General features: G+C 37.8%; 15 protein-coding genes across 15 annotated transcripts; 7 read left to right on the forward strand and 8 right to left on the reverse strand. All coding sequences in view use genetic code 12, as the record gives it.

Moving 5' to 3' along the window:
* Positions 1–38: 38 nt before the first annotated feature.
* CD36_80180 (2-enoyl thioester reductase) lies at positions 39–1,187 on the reverse strand (the record flags this gene model as incomplete). Its single annotated transcript, XM_002418921.1, has 1 exon — positions 39–1,187. One exon carries the CDS (start codon positions 1,185–1,187, stop codon positions 39–41), a length of 1,149 nt encoding a protein of 382 aa, XP_002418966.1.
* A 74-nt stretch (positions 1,188–1,261) lies between these two features.
* Positions 1,262–1,990, reverse strand: CD36_80190 (conserved hypothetical protein; the record flags this gene model as incomplete). Its single annotated transcript, XM_002418922.1, has 1 exon — positions 1,262–1,990. One exon carries the CDS (start codon positions 1,988–1,990, stop codon positions 1,262–1,264), a length of 729 nt encoding a protein of 242 aa, XP_002418967.1.
* A 703-nt stretch (positions 1,991–2,693) lies between these two features.
* Positions 2,694–4,583, forward strand: CD36_80200 (myo-inositol transporter, putative; the record flags this gene model as incomplete). The annotated part of the gene is made up of 1 exon (XM_002418923.1): positions 2,694–4,583. The coding sequence occupies one exon, from the start codon at positions 2,694–2,696 to the stop codon at positions 4,581–4,583; it is 1,890 nt and encodes a 629-aa protein (XP_002418968.1).
* Positions 4,584–4,635: 52 nt separating this feature from the next.
* CD36_80210 (ADP-ribosylation factor GTPase-activating protein (ARF GAP), putative) lies at positions 4,636–6,009 on the reverse strand (the record flags this gene model as incomplete). The annotated part of the gene is made up of 1 exon (XM_002418924.1): positions 4,636–6,009. One exon carries the CDS (start codon positions 6,007–6,009, stop codon positions 4,636–4,638), a length of 1,374 nt encoding a protein of 457 aa, XP_002418969.1.
* A 166-nt stretch (positions 6,010–6,175) lies between these two features.
* On the reverse strand, positions 6,176–7,456 carry CD36_80220 (import inner membrane translocase subunit, mitochondrial precursor, putative; the record flags this gene model as incomplete). Its single annotated transcript, XM_002418925.1, has 1 exon — positions 6,176–7,456. One exon carries the CDS (start codon positions 7,454–7,456, stop codon positions 6,176–6,178), a length of 1,281 nt encoding a protein of 426 aa, XP_002418970.1.
* A 126-nt stretch (positions 7,457–7,582) lies between these two features.
* CD36_80230 (kynurenine 3-hydroxylase, putative) lies at positions 7,583–8,953 on the reverse strand (the record flags this gene model as incomplete). The annotated part of the gene is made up of 1 exon (XM_002418926.1): positions 7,583–8,953. The coding sequence occupies one exon, from the start codon at positions 8,951–8,953 to the stop codon at positions 7,583–7,585; it is 1,371 nt and encodes a 456-aa protein (XP_002418971.1).
* A 134-nt stretch (positions 8,954–9,087) lies between these two features.
* Positions 9,088–10,614, reverse strand: CD36_80240 (GTPase activating protein (GAP), putative; the record flags this gene model as incomplete). Its single annotated transcript, XM_002418927.1, has 1 exon — positions 9,088–10,614. The coding sequence occupies one exon, from the start codon at positions 10,612–10,614 to the stop codon at positions 9,088–9,090; it is 1,527 nt and encodes a 508-aa protein (XP_002418972.1).
* Positions 10,615–10,773: 159 nt separating this feature from the next.
* CD36_80250 (ubiquitin-like-specific protease, putative) lies at positions 10,774–13,320 on the reverse strand (the record flags this gene model as incomplete). The annotated part of the gene is made up of 1 exon (XM_002418928.1): positions 10,774–13,320. The coding sequence occupies one exon, from the start codon at positions 13,318–13,320 to the stop codon at positions 10,774–10,776; it is 2,547 nt and encodes an 848-aa protein (XP_002418973.1).
* Positions 13,321–13,964: 644 nt separating this feature from the next.
* Positions 13,965–15,290, forward strand: CD36_80260 (26s protease regulatory subunit, putative; the record flags this gene model as incomplete). Its single annotated transcript, XM_002418929.1, has 1 exon — positions 13,965–15,290. One exon carries the CDS (start codon positions 13,965–13,967, stop codon positions 15,288–15,290), a length of 1,326 nt encoding a protein of 441 aa, XP_002418974.1.
* Positions 15,291–15,414: 124 nt separating this feature from the next.
* On the forward strand, positions 15,415–17,775 carry CD36_80270 (conserved hypothetical protein; the record flags this gene model as incomplete). Its single annotated transcript, XM_002418930.1, has 1 exon — positions 15,415–17,775. One exon carries the CDS (start codon positions 15,415–15,417, stop codon positions 17,773–17,775), a length of 2,361 nt encoding a protein of 786 aa, XP_002418975.1.
* A 30-nt stretch (positions 17,776–17,805) lies between these two features.
* On the reverse strand, positions 17,806–18,195 carry CD36_80280 (RING finger protein, putative; the record flags this gene model as incomplete). Its single annotated transcript, XM_002418931.1, has 1 exon — positions 17,806–18,195. The coding sequence occupies one exon, from the start codon at positions 18,193–18,195 to the stop codon at positions 17,806–17,808; it is 390 nt and encodes a 129-aa protein (XP_002418976.1).
* A 1,656-nt stretch (positions 18,196–19,851) lies between these two features.
* On the forward strand, positions 19,852–20,616 carry CD36_80290 ((dl)-glycerol-3-phosphatase, putative; the record flags this gene model as incomplete). The annotated part of the gene is made up of 1 exon (XM_002418932.1): positions 19,852–20,616. One exon carries the CDS (start codon positions 19,852–19,854, stop codon positions 20,614–20,616), a length of 765 nt encoding a protein of 254 aa, XP_002418977.1.
* A 371-nt stretch (positions 20,617–20,987) lies between these two features.
* Positions 20,988–23,093, forward strand: CD36_80300 (U3 small nucleolar RNA-associated protein, putative; the record flags this gene model as incomplete). The annotated part of the gene is made up of 1 exon (XM_002418933.1): positions 20,988–23,093. The coding sequence occupies one exon, from the start codon at positions 20,988–20,990 to the stop codon at positions 23,091–23,093; it is 2,106 nt and encodes a 701-aa protein (XP_002418978.1).
* Positions 23,094–23,280: 187 nt separating this feature from the next.
* Positions 23,281–23,634, forward strand: CD36_80310 (protein FMP36 (found in mitochondrial proteome protein 36) homologue, mitochondrial precursor, putative; the record flags this gene model as incomplete). The annotated part of the gene is made up of 1 exon (XM_002418934.1): positions 23,281–23,634. One exon carries the CDS (start codon positions 23,281–23,283, stop codon positions 23,632–23,634), a length of 354 nt encoding a protein of 117 aa, XP_002418979.1.
* Positions 23,635–23,775: 141 nt separating this feature from the next.
* Positions 23,776–24,399, forward strand: CD36_80320 (tRNA 2'-phosphotransferase, putative; the record flags this gene model as incomplete). The annotated part of the gene is made up of 1 exon (XM_002418935.1): positions 23,776–24,399. One exon carries the CDS (start codon positions 23,776–23,778, stop codon positions 24,397–24,399), a length of 624 nt encoding a protein of 207 aa, XP_002418980.1.
* Between the last annotated feature and the right edge of the window lie 1,561 nt (positions 24,400–25,960).

The raw sequence follows: 25,960 nt of genomic DNA on the forward strand, positions 1-25,960 counted from the left end.
CGATTCGGCCAAAACCGAAACCTGGAAATCGGATCCCGCTAATATGTGATCAACTGCTTACCGGCTTTAGAATTGGCTACCCCATCTTTATACAACTCGTGCAATTCCTTACTACCGTCAAACTTAGTTTCATTCGACTTGGCATCCTTCAATTGACCCGATTCGTACCATTCAATAATCTGATTCAATGTTTTCAACTTTAATTCCCTATTGTGTTTCAACAACTCAGTCACCCAGAACCCAGCACTAGTAAAGTTCTTGAAAATGTGTAATGACGTGGGGATAGTTACTGGCTGGAATGACATCCCCCCGTACGTCAACATCAACCCATTATTATTCAACTTTCTTGCAATACCAGTAGAGCTTTTCCCACCAACACAATTGAGTGCCAACTTTGCTTCACCACCAGACTCTTTAATCCAGCCTTTAATAGTAGGACCAAACTCTTTCGAATTGTTCTGCTCTTCAGTAATCACTTGCGTGGCTCCCAATCCCTTCAACTCACCCACAACCTCTTCAAGATTAGGTCTATCTCTAATGACCGATATCGAGTTGAAATTCAACAATTTCCCAACCTGCGACGCATACTTACCCACAGCAGAGTTGCCACCATTTTGAATAAACCAATCCTTTCCTGGGGTCAACTTGACGTAATGGGTCAACATAAGGTAGGCGGTCATGGGGTTGACGGAGATTGTGGCCCCTTGGTTGAGCGATAACCCGTACGGTTTGCCACTGGTTCTAGATTGGGTTGGGTTAGGCAATTGAATAAAATCCTGCTCCTCCCCTAAAGCATGAGTTCTCCAAGTACCAAAATTGACATTGGCTGGGATAACCCAGTCGCCAACCTCAAGACCCTTCACATTGTCTCCAACCTTAAGAACTTCAAATAACCCTTCGTTCCCACATGGTGCTGCTGGCTGTGATGTCCCAAACGCAGTAGTCTTTTCTGGTTTTGATGGGTAAACCCCTTGGATTTGATTAATATCGGATGGGTTTACTGGCGAAGCCAACGTTTTCACCACAACTTGGTTCGGAGTTAAGTGATCGTCGTCGATCTCAAACTTCTGGGTGAACAACACATCTTTGGGTTCACCGTGTTGGCTATAAAGCACAGCTTGAGCAGTAATCATAGTTCTGAATTGGTGAGTAGCTAACAAGCTTGGACGTTTCAATAAAGAGTACATGGTTGAAGAAAAAAAAAGAGTTGTGTGGATCTCAACGAAAAAAAAAAAAAAAAAAGAAATATGTGTATTAAATTCTACTTACTTAATCGTTGTTGCTTTTGCAATCTTTTCAACTTCGTGTTTTGATAAGTACCTAAGAAAAAGTAAACCACATTGAAAAACACCACCCAGAGCTCAGGCGGTACAAACTTTTGTGCAATCACGAGGGCAATTGAGGAAGTCACTAAAGAACTCTTCAATACCCCAAAATACCCTTTCTTCAACCCAGCACGTACAATCGCAACAACCTTGTTGAGCTCGGTCACTGGGTCGATTGTACCCTTGGGCAACTTGTAATTATTGATCAACGCAATCCAAGAAACAAAACACGCAGCAAGTGTTGGTGTTACCGTACTCAACGACGTCAAGATCTGTAAGATCTTTCCAGACTTTGTCAATGGACCTTTAAATATCTTACTATTAATGATAAAGTACATGTAGTGACTAATTGGAGTGGCAATACAACTCCCATAAATAATCATCGTCAACAATTTCTCAGTAAACACATGTTTGATCTTGATACCAGCAATCTTCGTTTCCTTGAATTCGTTAGTTATCACCGACGCAACGGTCTCGTTCAACCCAGAAAACACCCCACTGGTGATTGATTTCGTCAATAACGGGTACTTGATTATATATGCCAAGTACTGGGCATTCAATGATTGCAAGGCCGACATGGCTGGTGGAAAAGTTGTACTAAAAAAAAAATTCTTTTTTTTTGGGGTGTTGGCTCTGTTTATATAGATAAGCGGATTACTCCGCATTGGTTAATTATCCGTCAACACGCCAAGCTTATCTCCCAAGTACCCTATCTCTTCAAAAATCACATAGATTTCGTGAAAATATTCATCAAAAAAGTGCAACCAATCGTATCTCACCAACATAGCTAGTCCCACACTATTTGGGTGAATCACCCAAAACAATAGCAATTTCGTTGCCCTCCCAGTTTGTAATCCCGGAAGAACACTACGAGAGTAACTACGTCATTGTAAGATAACCACGGAAATTTGTTTTTACGATAAAATTGCTATACCAGAAGTTTGTATCCCTTATTGTACCCCACTTATTCGTGTCAAATAGCAAGCTTCCGCCCAATCTTTCAGAAAAAAGAAATATTATTTGACATGTTGTGCATAATTAACAATATTTTTTTTTTTTGCCCTATTGTTACTCCGGAGAAACACAACTTAGTTATATTGTTCGTGTTACACAAACACCAAACGTTTGTATTAACTAGTGTGTTGGATCGACACCATTCGTACATCCAAACTATAGAATTTACAAAAGAGTCAGCTAATCAGCTGTAAATTATATGCACTCCTAATATAAGCACGATATCTTTAATTGTGCTACTCCCACCTTGTGGCTTCTCCCCCACCCCACCATTGTTTACTAGCCTTGCATTATAAAAGAAGCCCACTTTTCCCCCAACCTGCCTTGCTGGTCTAATTTACCAATCAGTTAAAAATGGCTACAACCACCAAACCAACTGCAAACGACGACTTGTTTGAAAACTCAAGTTCTTCATCCAGTGTCCCTCACAACAAAGAGGTCTCAGAGTTAGAGTCTGTAAACTCTGCTGCTGAAAGAGAAGGCGGTGAACACGGTAATATTTTAGCACAGTACACCGAGGAGCAAGTAATGCAAATGGGCCGTAATTACGCCCACAAGTATGACTTGGATCCAGATTTGTTTGGCAGAGCCGCGGTCCTTGCTAGAGCACCCAGTGCATTCAATTCCATGTCCTTCCTCACCGACGAAGAAAAACAAGGATTATACCTCGAAGCAACCAAGAAATGGCACATCCCCAGAAAATTGATAGAAGTTATTGCTGTTGGTGCGATTGCCGCTGCTACCCAAGGTATGGACGAGAGTACCATTTCTGGTGCTACCTTGTTTTACCCAAAAGCGTTTGGTGTGACAGAAATGAAAAACGCCGACTTGATCGAAGGATTGGTCAACTCAGCACCATACTTGTGCTGCTCAGTCATTGCATGCTGGACATCCGATTACTGGAATAGACATTTGGGTAGAAAATGGACAATTTTCTGGACCTGTTTAATCTCCGCAGTCACTTGTATTTGGCAAGGGTTTGTCAACAACTGGTGGCACTTGTTTATTGCCAGATTCTTCCTTGGGTTTGGTATTGGGGTCAAATCCGCTACTGTTCCTGCTTATGCCGCTGAATGTACACCAAAACACGTTAGAGGTGCTTTGGTCATGTTGTGGCAATTCTTTACCGCAGTAGGGATCATGTTTGGGTTTGTTTCGGCATTGGCATTCTATTATGTGCCCCACAAGAGTTTTGGTACGGGGTTGAACTGGAGATTGATGCTTGGATCGGCATGTATCCCGCCCATCATTGTTTTATTTCAAATTCCTTTTGTGCCAGAATCACCTCGTTGGTTAATGGGTAAAGATAGACACAAAGAAGCATTTGAGTCGTTGAAAGCGTTACGTTTTGAAGAGATTGCTGCTGCGCGTGACTGCTTTTATCAATACGTCTTGTTAAAGGAAGAAGGTACTTATGACATACCCACCTGGAAAAGATTAATCCAAATGTTCGCCATTAGAAGAAATAGAAACGGGGCAATTGGGTCATGGATCGTTATGTTTATGCAACAGTTCTGTGGCATTAACGTTATTGCTTACTATGCCTCGTCCATCTTCATCAAGGCACGGTACAGTGAGGTTAGTGCATTGCTAGCATCATGGGGGTTTGGTATGATTAATTTTGTCTTTGCCATCCCTGCCTTTTTGACAATCGACAAGTTTGGGCGTCGAAACTTATTGCTATTTTCTTTCCCATTAATGGGGGTTTTCTTATTAATTGCTGGGTTCGGGTTCTTGATACACGACAGAAAAGGGCAATTGGCTATGGTCACCACCGGTATCTACATCTTTTCAGCAATATATTCAAGTTCAGAAGGCCCAGTCCCATTCACATACTCCGCCGAAGCATTTCCATTATACATTCGTGATTTGGGTATGAGTTGGGCAACGGCAACCTGTTGGTTCTTCAATTTCATCTTGGCATTCACATGGCCAAGGTTGCAAAACGCCTTTACCCCAACCGGTGCCTTTGGCTGGTATGCGGCCTGGAACGTTATTGGGTTCTTCTTGGTATTATGGTTCTTGCCAGAAACTAAAGGGTTGACATTAGAAGAATTGGACGACGTGTTTGCCGTGCCAATGTACGAGCACGCCGTATACCGTACCAAAGAGCTCTTAAACGGGTTCCAAAGATACATCTTGCGCCGTAACATCCCTCCAATGCCACCATTATACCACCACCAACGAATGGCTGTTACCAATCCCGAATGGAACGATAAAACAGAAGTTGACCATATTGAGTAGCTTGTTTTTTTTTTTTTTGTTTATTGATATATAAATATGTACACATCTTTTACTATCTTAAGAAATCTCTCAAATATGAACCTAATTTGGTGGCACCATCCTCCAAAGCATCTTTCAACACCTCTAAATCCTGGTTTGCGTTTCCCGAAAATTTGGATGCAAATTCCCTAGCACTTGCTTCCAAGTCACTTAACCCACCTACCCCACTATTAGATCGTCCGCCACGAACTCCACCACTTCCTCCTTCTTCTTCTCCAAAATACGAAGACGATGAAATAGATTGTGCACCATTAAACGCTTGTAGTTTAGTTTTGGCCTCTGCCTTTGCTTGCTCGTCAAATCTAGGCCCTCTACCGAAAAACTCGTCCGATGAAATACCCTTTTGAGAGCCATACTTGTTGGAAACTTCACCAGTATACTTTACTTCCTTGTATTTCTTTGCAGTACCACCACTGCCTACTATATTATCCCCCTGTGTCATACCAAACCCTAACTTTTGAAATTGTTGGGTTGTTTCTTGGATGGGTGCAGGCGTTAATTTCACCTCATCATTTTCTTTTTTCAACGATAATGAACTTGTAGTTGGTTGCTTCTTCGGCTCAACAGCAGCTACTGGCTCAGTAGGCTTATACCCCAATTTCTTGGCTTCTTCGGCTTCTTGTTTGGCCTTTTTTTCAATTTCATCAAAGTCAATATCTTCATCCGTTTTATTGATTCTTTTAGCGGCCAAACGCGAGTTTCTGGGCCCGTTGCCCTTGCTCGATAATATCGACTTTTTCGCAGCACTATTAGTGCTTTTCAATCTGGCCGAGGTCGTGGTCGTACGCACAACGGTTTTCTTTTTCGTCAAGTCGTCTGTAGAAGCATTTGGCGTTGCAGCTCTCGAAGATAATGGCGAAGCAGTGTTGGAGTTATTCACTGGCTTGTTCCAATTGGAAAAGAAATCGTCAGTCGATTCGCTAGGAGAGTCGCTTAAAGACAAAACATCAGTAACATCCTCTAAGGTGACAACATCTGGATGCTTGGCTGCATCTTGTGCTGCCTTTTGCTTTAATTTCTCCTTATACTTGTTGGCACAGGGCGAAGTGTATTTGGCGGTTGCATCGACTCCATTCTTGTTATTGACAAATTGGGACCCACCATTCTTGAGGAAAAAGTCCTTGGCTTGTTGGTTGCCCCCAAACTTAAAGTTTCTTAACTGAATACGCTGCCATGAGTCTAAATTTGATGATTTGACAAACGAAATATGGACACCCAAGTTTCTATGTACCGCAGAACATTGTAAGCACAAGAAAATCCCAAATGGAATGGATGTCCACGTAGGGTTCTTGTTCGAACAATCAAAACACACTTGGTTGGCTGGGTCTTTTTTCAATCTATCAAAGATTTTCGATGCTTCTTCCTTAGTTGCTATGGTATCCGACATGATTAGACCAGGGTTGTTTATAAAGTTTAGCAAGGCTCTATTTTGTTGAGATTTTTTATTATGTTTTTTTTTTTTTTTTGGTGGTGTTGTTCAAAACTTGGAAAAAGGGTAGTGCCCTGGATAAAATGACACCTTCTCTTTTTTTATTAATATATATACAAGCTATTTAATGGAATGGTCTTGAACCGCCACGGGCAAACTCAACAATCTTCCACCCATCAGTCACCTTATTGTCGAATTCCTCAGGTATTCTTGTCAAAACCATGGCGTAGGTGCTCAACTGGATGTGATCTTCAGTACCGGCAGCAATTTCACCTGTTTTGGCTTTTCTATAAAGATGGATTTCTTGGGCTCTGCAACTAACAACAATTACTGGAACATCATTAGGCTGCAAGCTTTTACAAGTGACTATGTCAACCCCTCTGATATCCAACACTCTGCTATCAGAGAAAAGTCCCTGTTGAATAAACTGTTTGTTATTGGCCTCCCACACATTATATGGTGCCTCACTAAGCCATTCCTTCAACACCTTGGCATCATTTTTAATATACGCATCAACAACTTCAGGAACAATGTAGTTAGTTAATGTTCTTTGGAAATCAGTAAGACGGAACGATGGGTCCATCAACTTTAATTGCTTAACAACCTTTGCTTGTTCAGTCTCGGAAAAGAATCCAGTAACCTTTTCCACAATAGTACGAATCAATGCTATCAATCCATTTTCGGATTCCTCCCATTTTTCTTGTAAATATACCACACCACGGCCTATTGGTGACTTCAACTTGAAGTTTTCCCATTTCTCTCCCACGGTTGGACCAGTGGCTTTATGCTCAGTGGCAACCAAAGCACCTCCTGCTTCTTCGTTTTCCTTGACTGGGCCTTGGAAACCCTGTTTCTTTTTTCTTTCCAACTCCTTCTTTCTCAACGCTTCTCTTTGCTCTTTTGTTAAAAACCCACCATAGGCAGTGGACGATCCATCATCAATGACTTCAGACATGTCCTTATAGACCTGGGTTTTTCTAACTGGCTCAAACGCTTTATCAGCAACATCAGCTGTCACTCGAACACTGGTTCTCACACCCTTACCAACAGGAGACTCCCAGGCCTTGTATGCTGCATCTCCAACAGTTTCTGCACCCTTCTTTAAGACTTTCCCAGCAGCAGTACTACCCAACTGCGCCTTGGCATAGGCTTCTTTGGCTCTTTTAAAAGCTTCAGACTCGGCCATTCTTCCCGACTCATCCTGTAATGCCTTTATGTTTTCCTTCAATTCGTTCGACTTTTTCACTTCAGTCTTAAATGTATCAAAAAAAACCTTCAAGGGAGAGTCAGACGACGGTGGCTTATCGTTCAAATTAACATTTGTATAGTGGAAACATCTTGCTGATATTAATGGTCTTATAATAGCCGTCGCAGGCTGTTTCTTTATTATTCCTGATCTTAGCATGGTGTATTCTAAAAAGTATGTATACTATGTACAAGTGATGGTACCTAACAAATATGGGCAAAAAATTTTTTCCTTTTTTTTTTTTTTTTTTTTTCCAAACAAAAACCACCACAACTCCCACGACCTTTATTGTCTGCGATTCAAAAATTGTCCCAACTTAACCAACCCATAAACTGCAGCTGTTCCCAAAACACCAAGCCCAACATTATTCAAAATACAGTTTTGTCTTTTCTCTATCTCAATTGCCTTGGCATATGGAATATCGTCTCTGAACGAAATCATCGTGTACAAAGGCAACCACTTGTTCTTAAAAATCTTACCTAACGAATAGTCTAACTTCTTCTTAATCAAATATCCAATGTCTACTACTTTTGATGACATTTCGTAGTAGTTGTCTAAAGCCAATTTGCATATAGCATCCAAGTCTTTCTTTCTGCTGGCAGAGTACTGTGTAAATGCTTCTTCAATGTCTCCATTGTTGGTGTCAATTAATTCCATTAAAATTCTAACATCCTCAAACCCACAATTCATACCTTGCCCATAGAAAGGAACCATGGAATGCGCAGCATCTCCCAAAATAATACCTTTGCCATTGCTATATGGATAACAACTGACTTGCATCAATGACCCTCTTGGATTGGATTTGAATGCACTCGACAACGCGTCCTCTCCTATTAAACCAACAGCATCAGGGAAATTGCGTCTAAAAAACTCTACAAACTCCTCACTAGAAGAAATATCCTCTATAACTGACCAGGGACTGAAAAATGTTGACGTAAACGACCCATCCTTATTTGCCAAAGCAATCAACATAAAGTTGTGTCTGGGCCATATATGCAAATGGTTTGCATCAATGGAAAACTTATTGTCAGGGTCCTCACTTGGCGGAATATACAATTCCAAATACTGCATGTCAATATACTTTTGCGAGTAATCCATTCTCATTGTCTTTTGTAAATGGTATCTAAACTGTGAATGGGCACCATCACACCCAACAATAAAATCAAAAGTAGACGTCTTAGCATCATTGTGTGCGTCAATAAATGTCATTCTGCTCGTATTCAGAGTATCCAATTTCACCAACTTGTGCCCAAACAATACCTTGACATTTGACTTGTCCAATTCGTCTAACAAGCAATTGTTCAAAAAAGAACGGTCAATCGAGTTGATACTCTCACCATTTAACCCATAGACCTGCGATTCCTGTTTAGTCCCTGTAATGTCATGTATCATTCGTCCTTTCATGGGTATAACGTGCTCTAAAATTCTATCTGCCATGGCCGGATCAACATACTGTAAAGCTCTAATCCCTCTACTACTAACAGCTAAATTGATCGATCTCAAGTTTCTCTGTGACGAATCAACCGTACGAGGATCTGGTCGATACTCAAATAATGTTACATCATATCCTTTTTTGGCAAAAGCAAGGGCCGCCAAACACCCAACTAGACCCGCCCCAACAATCCCAATGGTCTTTTCACTATCTTCTTCCAGCATAATCAGTGGTGGGGTTAAAGAAAAAAAAAAAAAAGGGGAGTTTTGCAAAGTCGTACCATTTTTTTTTTTTTTTTCAGGTGATTAGACACTTTCACTTTTATTAGCATTTTTTTTTTTACACACGTACACAATTCTCAGCTTGGTTGAATCTTAGCCAACTTTGCATTCTTCTCTTCTATTGATTTCTGTAGATTTTTAATTTGTTGTTCCAATTCAAAATTCCTTTGGGAAAACTCTTGGTTTGCTTTAATCGTATTGCTCAAGTTCTCTGCCATGGTCAAATTCTGGTACTTTTCTTGTAGCTCAGCCTGTCTCTTCAACAATTTTTGATTCTCTATCTCGGCTTCAGACAAGTCCTTGGTATACTGTTCACTCTGATCGGAAATCTCATAATGTGTTGCTTGTAGACTATCGATTTTTCGTCTCAAGTCGTTGATTTTTACCACTAGCTCATCATTAACTTCCTTCAAATTTGTCAACTCATTGCTATTGTTGTTCATAGAATTGGCATTGATCAAGTAAAACTCATTCTCATACTGAATAACCAGAGGCTCTTCCGCCAAGACCTCCTTAAAATCAAATTGCACCTCAGATACAAATTCGGGACAACTCAAAAATTCAAGCAAGGCATCTCCATCCAACTCCTTTATCTTTTCTAGATTTCTGCGGAACATATACAATATCAAACGAAGCACAAAATCAAAACCTTCAAAAACAACAAAATCAAGAACTCGCAAACAAATCTCCTCATCAAGCAACTCACTACTAAATAGCTGAACCAAAATACCTCTAAATAAAGAGTTTAAATTGATCCCTTGTACACTAATGTGCTTGAAAATATCAGGCAAATCTTCTTCCAATGATCTACTGACTTTATAGAAAAACTCATCCTTGTTCAAACAAGTGTACAACTTGTTAAATTTAAGAAGCAAATACAACACATCCTCTTGTGAAGCATCAGGAAATGTGCCCAATAATATACAAACATTGATGATAAATCGGCTAATTGGAAACTGCATCACCTCCAGGCTTTCCTCACTCTCTATTTCAAATTTCGAATTGGTCATCTCGTTAATGTAGTAATTAAAAACAATTAAAACCTCCTTAACCCTGGAATCCACATTCAAACTTTCAATATATTCATCTCTCAATTGTCTCGACTTGGTTAATAGACTGGAGAAGGTTTCTCTCGAGTTGAGTTTCTGTCTAACAAGTAGAGTTTTCAAATAGACCAAGTATCTAATATTCAGTGGTACCCCCGCTAAAACCTTTTCCTCCAACTTATTTATCTTTTTATTAAGTAAAATCAGGTTCGTATAATCATTAACGATATCGATCCAAAATTTGGTATTGGTGTCGCCATCTTCCACTTCCAATTCATTCAATTTCGATCGGATTGTATTTTGTCCAATTGAATTATTCACAAAAAGATCTGAGGTCTCATTCAATTGAAGAGAAGTGTAAAGTTCCCATTGTCTAACTGCAGATATCTGCGAGACTGAATCATTCAAATCAAAACTAATTCGTTGATTGGCATTTGCTGCCGGTGGAAGATCCGGAAGTTTCTTGCTCGCTTCAGTTTCAATGGAAATTTTCTCTGCAGCAGAATCTACTGATTTCCTAGCAGGCAATGGAGGCGGAGGAGATGATTCTTGTGACATTGGATAGCTGTTGTTGGTTGTAAAAGTACGAAAATTACTTCTACGTACGCTGTGTCTTTTTTTTTTTTTTTGTTTGTTTGTTGTTTGTTTGTTTGTTGTATATTTTGATTTTCTTTACGTAATCATTTTCGTTCCTGTATATATACATAAATCTAGAACTCACTCATGCTTTCTTCGTTTTCTACCAATATTGTCAAAAATCGTTAGATTCATAATATTCTGCTTAGCCCGTTGACGAGATCTTGTGGCGCGATGACGAGAATTTCGGTCCTCTTCTAAATCAATCACATCTACTTGGAGATGTTTGCCAGAAGTGGAGTGTTTTGACGCCGTATCTGGTTCAGAATTGTTGTTCTCATTGTTTTTGGACAATGATGAATCATCAGATTCAGTAGAATCACCTTCTTGCTCGTCCTGTTTAGCTCGGTCAGACTTTGGTGGTGTTCGCATCGCCTTGATTATTGGACGGATATCAATCTCCTCAAGTAAATGATCCTGTCTTATTCCGCTAGTCTCTTCATTCAAGGATCTATGACTCCCATTTCCATTTGGGGCAAAAAATACACCTGGATCAATTCTTAGGTTCGAAATTGCATCATCAATTCTAAGAGTCTTATTTTTGGGTCTATTTTGATTTTCAGTTTCTTTCTTGATGACTTCATAATTCCTAATAAATGTCTCTTTAAGCTCTTGTTCTGTTGAAACCTCATTCTGTGCATCCTTAATAAAAGTTGCAACGAGTTTTTTCACGTCATCCGGTATATGCAAACTCCTCGGGAAAATCTTATTTAAAGTATCAATAACAAATCTGGGAATACTTTCATTACAAAACTCCTGATTTAAAACAATATTCTTAAAAACAATATTTGATTGCTTCTTAGTTACTGAATCCAGCAGCGGGAGACTTGGTTGCACAATTGTTTTTGTGTCCACTATTTCCACAATATCGTCGTCATCTTCTTCCTCGATATTGGCACCAGATGTGTTTCCATTTGCTGGTATTTGCTCACTATGTAACTTCAACAAAGTGTCAATCCAGTACCTCCTCATCTTGTTTCGCTCATCAGCTAGAAAAATGGTTCTCATAGCTGCTCTTTGGCCTTTTCTCCAAAACGATTCACATGCCTCTATATTTAAAAGCCATTTTTTCACATTATAAATCACATGTAAACCACAATCATTGTAATTGTTTTGTCGTGGAACTCTAGCAGCAGTAACCCTAATTTGGTCGGTATTTACATCGTAATTGTATTTGTCTTTGCAGTAATCAATCAAAAACGCCTTTAGAGGTTTCTTGACGTTATCTCTTCGTAGACCCAACGAATCAAACACAAATATATCAACTCCCCATTTTTTAAACTTTTCTTCAGAATCTTGTCGTTCTGTGTCGGGCTTTTCTCCTTCCAGTTTGATCATTTCTAGCAAAGTTGGTAACCCTCGGATGATGCAACAATACCAATGGTGTTTTTCATTAATGGGCATTATAATATGGGAAAAGGACATTAAATCTATTTTTTGTACCCATCGTTTTACTCTATCGTAGTAATCCCCTGTTTTACCAGACATTAATTTGGTGTAGAAAAATGAATTAAAGGCATAAACGTCCTCTCGCTTAACGAATCCTTGCGTAATTGCCTCCTCTATGTCGAAGCGTATGCAAAAGTCCATCACGGCATCGTTGATCCAATCGTTGTTGTATAATGTGGCAAAATCCTTAGCGGTGATTCGAAATATTTTGTTATCAGGAAAAGTATACTGCAAGTCAGGATCAAATGGTGCTGGTTTCTCGTATGGAACATAATCATCTTCAACAAAAATGCTTTCAATAGCTGGATCATCAGTGGCTTTCACTATATCCAAGGGATCCTCCTTATTTTCTTCAGCAACCAGAGACCAAAACGCCTTGGATTCAAGTCGAGTTCGTACTCTGGAAGGACGATTTCGAGAAACTTTCCTACCAGTAAAGTCGAAATCATTATCATTCTCTAGCTGTACTGTCTTCTCGAGTCGCTGTAATGCATTCCCTGATAATGTTTTGCTGGGGTCAACTTTATTTGTTGGATTGTTCTGGAAATACTCTCGTACCTCCTTATCTCTCCCATAATGTGATGCAATAATGGTCTCATGCCCTTCATCTAGTTCCATCACAAAAGCCTCGGGTGCAAACGATAGAGATTTTAATTGAGTGTCTATGTTGATGAGGAAATCTGATTTTGGTGAGTCACGTTCAAAAATGCAAATGTACTCTCCGCTCCTTGATATCTGTAGTGAATGCAGTCGGTGCATCGTGCTCCTGTAATATGCGCCTCCAACTTTATGAAATGACTTTAAATTGATTGATACAGCTGGCTCGTCTCGCAAATCTTTTGCTGGAATAGTGACTGCATTGCCAAAGCAATCCCTTATTTGAAATTCTGTCACGTCCAGTGAAACAGTTGGTGAGCTGTTGGTTTTTAGTATCTCGGCCAATCCGTTTAGTCTATGTCGACGCTCTTTTGCGCGTTCCAATGACAAGCTTGGGTCATTCACAGCCGCGTAACTCTCCTTCATGGTGATGTTTGATAAAAATGTTTCTTCAGGCCCGTTATTCGAATTGGGTCGATCCGTGGCAGTACCCAATGTATTGACTGGTTTGTAACTACCGGAACCAATGGAGGTACCCTTCCTTTTTAGAGAAGGATAGTCTTTATCTTTTAGACTTGACATAGATTATGGAATGCAAAAGACATATAAAACAAGGATTTGCAGAGAACAATTCTTTCTTGTGTTGTATGTTGTGAGTGTCTGGGTTTTTTTTTTTTTTATATGCTATTTTTTAAAATTTCTTGATCTTTGTTGTATTGAGATGATACCAACACAAGAAAAAAAAACAATACTGTTTACAAATCGGGTAAGCATGTACATGAATAACCATAACGATACCTAAACAGCTTGCTTTCTACTATTCCAATTTACACCTGAATAGCTAGGTTGATACAAAAATGTAAATTAGTAGAATTGATTAGTTGAATTTTTTTTTTTGTAAAGTTTGGCCAATATTTTTGGTCCAAAAAATTATGCCCAACTACTTTTCATTCTACTCAAATGTTTACATGAAACTTGTCAGTCAGAAAATGTACAATTACAAACACTTATCATCAACCACCACAGCTACTTCCCGAAATTCTTATTGACTTGGCAGTAATACAACGTTTGGTAGCAGTATCACCAATCCTACTTTTGAGCAACGCACACATTTTAGTTTAAGATTTTTTTTTTTTCTGCGATTTCAAACTCTTTCTTGGTGGCGAGTTTTCCAATCGAAACATAATCATACAAACCAAAACCACAAACAATTCATACAAGCAATCATGGGTCAAGGTCCTTCAGGAATGCCAGGTGGCGATAACCTTAACAAGAGGAAAGATGATAAGAAAAAAGAAAAACCAAAGTACGAACCACCAGTAGAATCAAAGTTTGGTAAAAAGAAAAGAAGAGGCCCTGATATGGCAGTTAAATTACCCAGTGTCTACCCCAACACAAGATGCAAATTGAAATTATTAAAGTTAGAAAGAATCAAAGACCATTTGTTGTTGGAAGAAGAGTTTGTTACCAACCAAGAAGCATTCCAACCTACAGAGGCAAGACAAGCAGAAGAAAGAGAAAAAGTCGACGAATTGAGAGGATATCCGATGGCAATTGGGACTTTAGAAGAAATAATCGACGATGATCATGCAATTGTGTCTAGTACTGCTAGTTCAGAATACTATGTGTCAATCATGTCGTTTGTAGACAAGGGGTTATTAGAACCTGGGTGTTCGGTTCTTTTACATCATAAAACAGTGGCAGTGGTAGGAGTATTACAGGATGATGCTGATCCTATGGTTTCAGTAATGAAACTCGATAAATCCCCTACAGAATCGTATGCTGACATTGGAGGGTTGGAATCTCAAATTCAAGAAATCAAAGAAGCTGTTGAATTGCCATTGACACATCCTGAATTGTACGAAGAAATGGGAATCAAGCCTCCGAAAGGGGTGATATTATATGGTGCTCCAGGTACTGGTAAAACCTTGTTGGCCAAAGCAGTTGCAAATCAAACAAGTGCCACTTTTTTGAGAATTGTCGGATCGGAGTTGATCCAGAAATACCTAGGCGATGGTCCAAGGTTGTGTCGTCAAATTTTCCAAATTGCTGCTGATCATGCACCTTCGATTGTTTTTATTGATGAAATCGACGCCATTGGTACAAAGAGATACGAGTCTACTTCTGGTGGTGAACGTGAGATCCAGAGAACCATGTTGGAGTTATTGAATCAATTGGACGGGTTTGATGATAGAGGTGACATCAAAGTTATTATGGCTACAAATAAGATAGAGTCGCTTGACCCTGCATTAATCAGACCAGGAAGAATCGATAGAAAGATTTTATTTGAGAACCCTGACGCTAACACAAAGAAGAAGATTTTGACCATCCATACTTCAAAGATGAGTTTGGCAGATGACGTTAACTTGGATGAAATAGTCACTGGTAAAGATGACTTGTCTGGTGCTGATATAAAAGCTATATGTACAGAAGCTGGGTTATTAGCATTAAGAGAAAGACGTATGCAAGTCAAAGCTGAAGATTTTAAGTCGGCAAAGGAAAGAGTATTGAAAAACAAGGTCGAAGAGAATCTTGAAGGTTTGTATTTGTAAGCGAAATGATATAATACATACAATATTGTAATACAAAGTACAAACAAATTTTTGTGGATTTTTTTTTTTTTTTTTTTTTTTTTTTTTTCTCCATCGGTTAGAACTTGTTTATCACTAGCATCCAATGATTCTCTGGTTCCAAAGAAGGGGTGGACTACGACAGTTGTGGCGACATGTTTGTACCAGTGTGACACCAGAATCACTGCCAGCTGTATATCTAAGTAAATTGGAAAACGCACGAGCAGAGACGAAAACCATATTGCCATTAAATTCTTTTGCATCATTGGGTAAAGTGACAAAGTTTCAGAATGCAACCAAGAGGAGAATTGATGTATCACGACATTTGGAGTTAGAGATCCAGTCAGTTTTCCATCAAGTTATTAAATTGCATCATTGGTTCAGCAACAAAAAGGTTCTTGAAAGTACAGTAGACTTGATAAATAGAGACCGGGGCCAGATATTAATTATGAGGATCCAACTAGACCACGTTTTCACCTCCCATCATGTACCGTCAGCAGCCGAAAAGAAAGAAATTGACAGCCTAATACATAGTGTGGTTAAAAAGATATTTGATTCTAACCTAGATTTTGGCATGAAATTAGACAAAATGTATCCTCCAGTCATAAAATATTATCAAACAAGCGATGCGTCCAACTATGTTCAAGCCACTTTACAAGTAGAAACCCTGCAACTCACGGATCTAAACTGCAATATAAAAAAAATGGCTACAAAATTCCAAAACCTTCATAAATTGGCGTCATCAATGAAGAGAACAGACCAAAAGTCACCACCATTGGCTTTTTATGGCAGCTTGAAAAAAACTTCATCAGGTGTGATTCAAGAGATAATATTATCAGAAGCACTACAAGCCAGGATATGTAACCGCATCAAGCAAACAATCGCACATCGTGGGGAAGTAAGCATTCTCGGTGAAGAACCAAAGGCGTCTGCAATAATTTCTCAAGTAGGCAAAGAATTTAGATTGTCAATTAAAACCAATGTGTATGTTGAACAATACCCAAAGAAATTTGCCTCGTTTCATTACAAAAGAGATTTAAGCGAGATGAATTATGAAATAGTACAATTAGTTTTTAAGGGCCTAAAGGGTACAGGTATCGAACTTGACGAGATTTATACACTAGATTCTTTAGTGAAGGAGAATTCGGTAGTTCTGACATCCAGCAAATTAAGGATCGTGTTTGCTGAAGATTATTTAAAGCCAAGTGATTCGACCCTCATATTCCCCGAAGTAAACGAAGAGGTATTGCCGAAAAGACGTAAACTAGATCGAAATTCAAAACAAAGAGATAACAAGGGATTCAGATTTGTTAATTTTGACAAGTTACAAGGGATAGGTTTAGCAAGTTATAAGAAAGCGGGCCCAGAAAAACCTTGTTACACAGTGACCTTGACAGATTGGAATACAGGACGAGGAGGAGGAGGCTACCGACCGGTTTTGGGATTATCACCGCTCACAGTAACTAGTGTAGCAGGCAAGAATTTTAAAAATCCTACAAACAGAGAAGTGATTGAACTAATTGGGTTTCTGATACTTCGCGAGCTTCTGTGTAAATGGGCTATAACCAATTTGACAATCAAGCCAATTCATATAATAAATGGGTTTCTTGCTAGTGTACGATCAGCAAAGCTCATGGAACAAAGCCCAAAAGGGTACATCAAGCTTGACTTGATCAATGCCGTCCAAGCATATATGGGGCTCAAATACTTGGAGGAAAACAAGATTGATGGAATTGCAAAATGGTATAAAACTAGACTCGAAACAATAAATCTAAGTTTTTATTTCGATAAAGATACATGGATAACTAAACAACAACCCAAATTAGAATCCTTATGTCAATCACACGTCGCTGGGCCTTTGGATTTAACACTTTTTTCACAAGTAAATCGGCCAACTTTATTGAAATATTTACCCCATAAACTTCCGCCCATACCTCGATTGAATAACAACTTTCTTTATTCTTTTATTCGATTATCTTTCTCGCATCCTTTCCACAATAAGAAGCACAACAAGTTGATTTATTTTAAAAAGTCATTAGACGGGTTAGGAGATGCCATTTTGAAACGGCTCTCCTGTGAATATTTTATGAATGTGCTGCAAACAGACCCAACCTTTAAATGGAACATCGATGACATTCATTTCATCAATACAAATATACTTTTTGGCAGATTGGCAATTGCCTATAGGTTACATGAAGGCATACAAAACGAAAATTACTCAACATTTATCAAAAACCGATTATTGGGCCCATTAGACTCGGCAAATGTATTCTTGGGTAATCATTTTGAAATTCTTGTTAGTGTATTATACCTTGATAATCCTGAAACTTGTAAAGAATGGATGTTTAAAGTGTATGACGCTATTAGGGGCAACTTGACAACCTCTAACGAAACCGAAACATTTTTGGATAAAGAAAAGTATATACGTCTTTACGAGCACCAGTTAAAAACACATACACTTTATTGAATATGTATATATATATGTATATGTATGGACTTATTTGGGTGGCAAATTCGGCTTACCTATGTTATTGGCCTTTTTCATTTTGAGTGGGATTGTCTCTTTGAAAACAACTTGCTTTCGACATAATGGACACAACCCTCTTCCTCTTTGACTCGACCTGACCTGACCTCTGGCATGTGAGCTCGAAATACTATGTTCTATACATTCCAAGCAAAAAATGTGTCCACAAGAAGTTGTTGTTGCCATATTAACATCGTCAAAACAAATGGGACATTGCACATCTGATAGTTTTTTTGTGATTCTTCTTTCTTCAGATTGGGAAGGATGGTCTAACAAGTCCTGAGTCAATTTTCTGAATTCGAGGACTTCTATTTCATCGTCTTCATCATCTGAAGAAATGTTGGTTACATTGGGAGTGGACATTGTTCTGTAGAATGGAGTATATAATTTAGACAACTTTTTTTTTTTTTTAGTGCATTCAAAAATGTATTTGTAGGTCGTTCACCATGGCTATTATTGAGTGGTCTAGACCAACAGAACAATATCTGAATCAAGGTTGGGGTTGTCATGTATGCCTGAAGATAAGAAAGAAACGCCAATGTGCAACCTCGATAAGGATATAGGAAATTAAAGCTTACAAAGGGGGCTGGAGTGCAAACTTTATAAACAACAAAGCCATATTTGGGAACAATAATGAGTTATAAAATCAAGTGTTTGGAATTAGCCCGGAACCTTGGACTTGCCGAAAACACGTCAACAACAACAACAACAACTGGACCTCCATAAATACTTTCTTAAAGGGATATTGGAATGTTGTTGATTTTCCATTCATGTAGTTATTACTGCCCGATTGAGTAATAATACTCGCCAGATCTTCTCATTAGTAAACTAAAAAAAAAAAACTACGTCATCAGACGTCGCTTGCACGTGATAATTGATAAACAGTTTTTGTGCTTGTTGAGTGATTTTACTGAACAGAGGAAACGATTCATTCATTCCTATGACGTCGTAGGAGTTAGTAAAACCTACTATAACAATAGACTTAAACCTCTTGAACAAAGTGTTATCCAATCAAAAAAGAGAATGCTTTCTGAAGCAATGTGGAAGATCACCTTGAAAAACGACAATTATTGGTACATGTAGATTAATTTAAGACATACTGCAACAACAAGCACCAGTAGTTACCCTGTATTCAACCAATAGTATACCATGTAATCCAAGATAGATATGTGTTGGTTAACTAAGCACCCACCATAACACTGTCAAGGAAAAACAAAAAAAATGTTGACAAGAAAATTACAGAAAAAGAAACGATTTGATACACAAAATGATCCGAATACAGATTTATTCCGGGTAGTTCCTTAATAGCAGCACGAGGTACATTCCTACACAACTACGAGAAGTTTTGAAATCAAGAAAAAAGAAAAATTTTATACCACACGTGATATCTATAACTAAACAATCACTTTGGTAGAAAAATTTTATGGCGATGGGAGGTGGTGGCACCACGAGCTTTGCTAGTCTGTAATTGCCTACTGGTGCAATGCTCTTTCTTTTTTTGAACCATTGCAATTGCAATTACCTTTGATCGTTGGTATTGATACAGTTTAGTCTTCTATTGTATCTAACTTCTGTAACAACACGAATCAAACTAGTGAAACATATTATGACATCATCGCTAGAGATGAGAGATTTTGCAAAGTGCTGTTCGCAGTGATAGATTAGGATTAACAAAGGATTTTGTAAAACAAAAAAAAAGACTAAGATATTCTGATAACTTTTTTTAAAAAAATCTTTAAATTAAGCGTTGTTGCATATAATTGTATCCAACAAAAAAGAAAAAAAAAAAAAGAAAGGGAAAATTTCTTTTTGAACCATAATAAATTCTCTTCTTTGCTACTCATCTACATCACTATCATTATCATCTACTGATGTTAGACAAGTCAACGTGTAACACATTTTTTTTTTTAATATAAATATCCAATGATTTCCACATTCGTAAAAATTTGTAATCAGTATAACCTCATCAGATTTTAACTAATCAATAAACACTCATTCATATATACTTTAACTACTACAATGACTAAAACCCAACAACCAGCTGTTTTTTACGTTAACGCTGCTTTATTCGACTGTGATGGTACTTTGGTTAACTCCACCGGTGCTATTTCTGAATTCTGGAGAGATTTCGGAAAAACTAGACCTCATGTTGATCCAGAAGAAATTATTAGAACCTCCCACGGTTGCCGTACATTTGATGTCATTGCCAAATGGTCACCAGAAGATGCAATTGAAGAACAAGTTACTGCATGGGAAGGTGCTATTCCAGACACTTTTGGCCACCACGCCAAACCAATTCCAGGTGCCGTTGAATTAGTCAAATCATTCGATAAATTTTCTAAAGAAGCCACTGAAAACGGTAAGCAAAGATGGGCCGTTGTCACTTCTGGTACTTTGCCATTAGCTACCAAATGGTTAAAATTATTGACCATTGAAAAGCCAGACTGTTTTATTACTGCTGAAAAAGTCACTAAAGGTAAACCACATCCACAAGGTTATCAATCCGCTAGAGACGCTTTGGGTTACCATGATGCCCACTACAAGGTTGTTGTGTTTGAAGACGCTCCAGCTGGTATAACCGCAGGTAAAGGTGCTGGCGCCATGGTTGTCGGTATTTGCTCAACTTACGATCCAGAAAAGGTCAGAAAAGCTGGAGCTAATATTGTTGTCAAAGATTTATCCAGCTTTAGAATTGACTCATACAACAAGGAAACTGACGAATTCAAAGTTGTTGTTGACGACTACTTCTTTGCTGATGAACAATTTTTACAAGAATCTGCCTAAGTCAGACCTAGAATTAACCATTGTATAATAGAATATCAGGATAAGTTTGCCTTTTTTTTTAGTTTTCAGATTTAGAATATGTTTTCTTAAATTTTTATAGAGTGTACAATACAGGTTAGGATCGTTTATTTTATGGAATAATTTGTTTCTGTAGATTCCGTTTTACAGTCGCGGTTGTATGTTGAACCCTTCTGTGCTTAGTCTGGTATGAGTACTGTCAGCTACCATATGTTCTTTCTCAGCTTAAGGAAAGAGAGAAAAAAAGTATTGTAAGCCACGACCATGCGATGGCATTGAAAAAAAAAAAAAAAAAAAAAAAAAAAAATTATACTTCTAGACCAACAACATATCAACCATTCTCCCTACACATCATGTCAAAACCAGAGCTATATGACCAGTATATGATCACATCTCTTCCTCGTACGCCTGACTTGGACTTATCTGAGAAAGTTGTGGTATCAACAATAAAATACATCGACACATCTATTATTGATATAGGGGTTTCAAAATCAACCATATCCAGTTACATCACCAAACCTACACCGAAACTATTATGGTCTTATTCATTGAATCCAACAACAATGGTTGATTGTATGGATGTATTAGTCAAAGACGACAAAAAGTATTATGTCTGTGGTTTGAGTGATCGAAAAAAGTTTAGGCTTTTATTGCTTGAAACGACTCGTTCAATTACCGAAGATGGGAATGCCAATTATGCAACAACCAATGAATTCGAATTGAAATTAGATAGGAAAGCTGCTGCAATTAGTTTTATGTCTCCAGAGATCATCACGGTTGTTTATGTGAACGGGTCTGCTGAAGAAGTTGAGTTTTCCGAAAGCACTTTAAAATTTAGTGGTGTGAAGTACACTGGTACCAAAAACAAAGATACCGTTGTCTACAGTGAGTTTGTCAACGATTTAGAAGACAATTTATTACTTACAGTTTCCAGAAATTCTAAGAACACAATTTACAAGTTGATATCAATCAACTCCAAGAACTCCATATTTGAAGTCAACTCGCATTCAGTTTCAGGGGTGTCTGATGATGCCAAGTTTTGTTACTCGTCAGGGTCATTATACCAATATACCAATAAAGCCATCGAGTCACGTCTGATCACCAATTTCAAAATCACAAACACAATTTGCGTTGACAGTATTATAAACGACGAAGAAATCACATCCGTTGCTGCCCCAGCACCAGATCGTATTTTGATTGGTAATGCCAATATGATTTATCTCATAAATGTTAGGTTTGCTTCGCTTTTATCATCATTCAAATCATCATCAAGCTCATCTCATCCTATCCCTGATAAGGTGTTTCTCAATCAAGTTGTCCCCGTCAAAGGCAATTCGACCAACTCGTACATATCCATGGCAGTTTATCTCAATTTGAAAAACAAAGACAATAACGTTTACTTGAATGTCATTGATGTAAATGTCGGGATGAACAAATTGAGTGAATGTTTAGGCAAATCATTAAATAAACTGAAATCAACTTTCCATGAGATCCCTGAGTTGTTCAATATCCAAGATACTTTACCTTCAAATGGCGAAATCCAAGAAGTTTATCTGTATTTAAAAGACGCTAGAGAGGCACAAGATTTGAATAAATGGGAATCCATACTAATTCCATACTTGAAGAATAAAAAGACCTGGGCCCAAATCAAGAGTTTATTGAGTACAAAACCATTAAAGACAGATAAAGTATACGAATTTAAGGAATTTGAAGATGACAAAGATAGAGTTATTGATATTGGATTTATTGAATCAGTTTTAGAGTTGATTTTCACTGAAGACCCACTTGCCTTTGCTAATGAGGAATTTGTTCCTGAGTATACGTTGATGTATCTTTTGACCAACCCATTATTCCCAATAAAATTTACCCTGGGCTTGATTGAGTTGTTTAGTATAACAGGCAACACAACCTTATTGAGACAGGCAGTAAATACATGTCCTAATATTCCATGTCGTGACTTGTTGGACCAACTTGTGATTGAACAAAACAAGGAGACGTTACTTGATCTTATCAATAGATTAATTGGCGAATTTTCTCGCAAGGAAATCACAAACAACTTTAAACAACTAATTCAATTACAGGGAAATGCAGTGGACGTGGTTGAATTGATTTCCAAGTTGATTGGCTTACCAGGAAACAACAATTGGTATTTAATCGAAATTTTGATTGATGTCAATGGATTATTCAATTGGGATATGGAAGATATCAAAGCTTTGGAAGAAATAATTTCTCACAAAGTAGAAGCATTAACTATAAATAGCTATAATTTGACTTTATCTCATCAAGTGATGTTGCATAACAAGAGATTATCGAAAAAAGCCAAAGAAAAGGGGTCTTCTTCACAATTAGATAACCTCTTAACGTTGACGAACCATACTACAAGTGCCAAGTTTGATGATGCATCAGAAGAGGCTAATGTAAAAGTTCCTGTCTATTCAGTTGAACGAGTTGCTTTTTAGAATTTATATAGTAATAGATATACACAATGTAGTAATAGTATTTTAAGTGGTTGGTTGGTAACTTTTTTTTTTTTTTTTTTTTCAGTGCATTCAAAAAAAAAAAGAAGAGAAAGTGGAGGGAAAATTTTTTTGAAACGTATTTTACGACAGGTCAACCCATAAATCGCATATAAGAACGCCACCAGTCATGTCATCTACATTATCAGCGTATAGAAACGCTTTAAGAGCCACAAGAATTGCTTTCCGCCAGGATCTTCCTATACTTCAAGCAGCAAGAATGCAACTCAAACAAGGTATAAGAGACAACTCGAATTTGCAGACCCAACCAGAAATAGAGGAAGCTGTACAAAAGTTGAATGATGTTGCTAAGTTCTTGATTCAAAATATTGTTCAGGGAGAGAAACAGCAAGATGGAAAGTATTTTTTGAATTTCCATGAAAAAACGGAGTTGGGTGACAATGAAACTATCAAACAAGGACGAAAAGAAATGGGGAGTTTGGCAGGTAAAAAGGGAAACTCCATCAAATCTTGTAAAGACTAGAAGGGGGGGAGGAAGCACGTACATAGACACGTTTAGTTCATTGTAAATATATAATATACCCAAATTGTAATCGATACTGTTGAAAAAAATAACCAGAAAAAAAAAAAAAAATACTCATGAGTCAATTACTTTCAACATTCCATGCCACCACCAGATAAAGCAAGAAGAGACGTTCTCATTTCTAAAGCGTTATCATATTTACTCAGACATGGCGCTGAAAAAGAGAAACTATCCATTGATGAACAAGGATACGTGAAAATATCCGACGTGTTATCGCATCAACGACTCAAGAGCTTGAAAACAACTATAGAGGACATCGAAAGAATTGTACGAGAAAATGACAAAAAAAGGTTTACAATTAGAGATGAAATGATATGTGCCAACCAGGGCCACTCGTTAAAGGCAGTCAAAAATGATAATTTAGTTCCGATGACCATTGACGAGTTAAACCAATTGCGTATTTATCATGGAACTTATAAGACTAAATTGCCGATAATAAAGTCCAGTGGTGGGTTGAGTAGAATGAACAGAAACCATATACATCTCACTTGTGACCAATATGCAACATGCTCGGGGATAAGATATAACGCTAATGTGTTAGTTTATATTGATGCATCGAAATGTATTGAGCACGGTATTGTGTTTTACAAGAGTTTAAACAATGTGATCTTGACAAGTGGAGATAAGGATGGAAAGATTAGTTGGGAGTTTATAGATCGAATTGTTGACCTTGAAGGTAAGGAAATCTACAAAGAGGAAATCTAGAGATGGTGGCACTTGGCCGAGACTGAATATCACAACTCTCCAGCAGTACCAAACTTAATCTAGAACAAGTTAGAACTGAAAATCTCTAAATAGAACCATAAGCAAACTATGTAATTGCATAAACTGCTGCTATATCTTCCGTAGGTTTTGACATCTAGATTGTTCCTAAGGTCATGACGAGACTTGAAATTTCTATTATAACTGGTCCCAGACACAATCTCCGTAGAATTCAAAAAATGCAAGCGAAAATCCAAAACAAACAATACACAAGTTTCGTTAACATCCAAAATATCATTCGATTTGCTTCTCTATGCAATACAATGCCTGGAGTGTTCCTGAAACAAAAACGAAAGGGGCAAAGATATCAAAAGCTGTTAACATTTTCACTTATTACACATTGCAATGGAAAAGCACAACCTTTTGTTTTGTTTCGTAACCAAAAGGTACAATCAACCCAGACTTATCTCACATCTAGTTCTGATCTGACTTAGTAGGGCAAGGTTTTCACAAAATTGAAAAGCATTACGTGGATTATTAATAGCATACAGTCATCGCCCTAATCTTCTGGCGTTGAGTATTGTTTCATAATTTTAGACGATGAAAACCAATACACTTCTTACAGGACAATTGAGTAGGTAATAAAAAAAAAAAAAGACTACGCCAATTCTAGTACCAGCCAAAGAGTTTTCTAGGCCTAGACGTGATATTTGTTGCTAATTTACCATTGAACAGAGTAAAACGTCGAAATTTACTAATTTAAACCCTGGTAAATCCTTTCTAACATTTACCGTTTTTAATTTCACATACAAAAGAAACAGAGAGTATCACCATACTATAACATCTTACAGGGAAAGAGTTTCGGCTTTCCCAATCGTAGTAGTAGACGAAGCGCGTGCATTATTATTTCTATTTTTGCACCATCACTGTGGTGGACCATTTTTCTTTGTTTGCCATTTCCGAGTTTCAAGATCAGGGCAACGAACATTGACATTCTATATTTAAAACTACACCATATAAGACTTATCGTACGATGGGTATTGTTTTCAACCGTAAATGTACTGGTTATAAATGATGTGTGCTAACCCTAGCGAACGGTAAGACGATATGTGAAGGAACTGAAAACCTCAAGAAGGCTCCACCCACCAAGTATAATAAAGAACAGGCCGAAGGGGGTTCTACTACTCAAATCTTCATTTCTGGTGTATGTAGAGTCTCTTAAATTATAATTGAAAAATAGGACAACAGAAAAAAAAGAAAGTTGTTGTTGTTCTAGAATTGTAGGTGCTAATATTTGTCTATGTATCTGTCGTCCTTACTAAAAAAAAAAATAATCAAGAATCTAGATTCAGCAATACACAAAATTGAAAACATCTTCCTCCTCACAAATATTCTTAGAACTTACTTCAAAAATTTTAGATGAACCCGCCTGGCATTAATTGATTTGGGCATTTTTTTTTTCTTGGTTCTAATGGTTAGCAAAAAGTATAGACGTTAGAAATAACTACTCCCGTACTGATATCGTTTTTGATTTATAATTACAAGCCAGGTAATTGGTACATAT

Source organism: Candida dubliniensis, chromosome 3, assembly GCF_000026945.1.
Source record: "Candida dubliniensis CD36 chromosome 3, complete sequence".
NCBI lineage: Eukaryota > Fungi > Ascomycota > Pichiomycetes > Serinales > Debaryomycetaceae > Candida > Candida dubliniensis.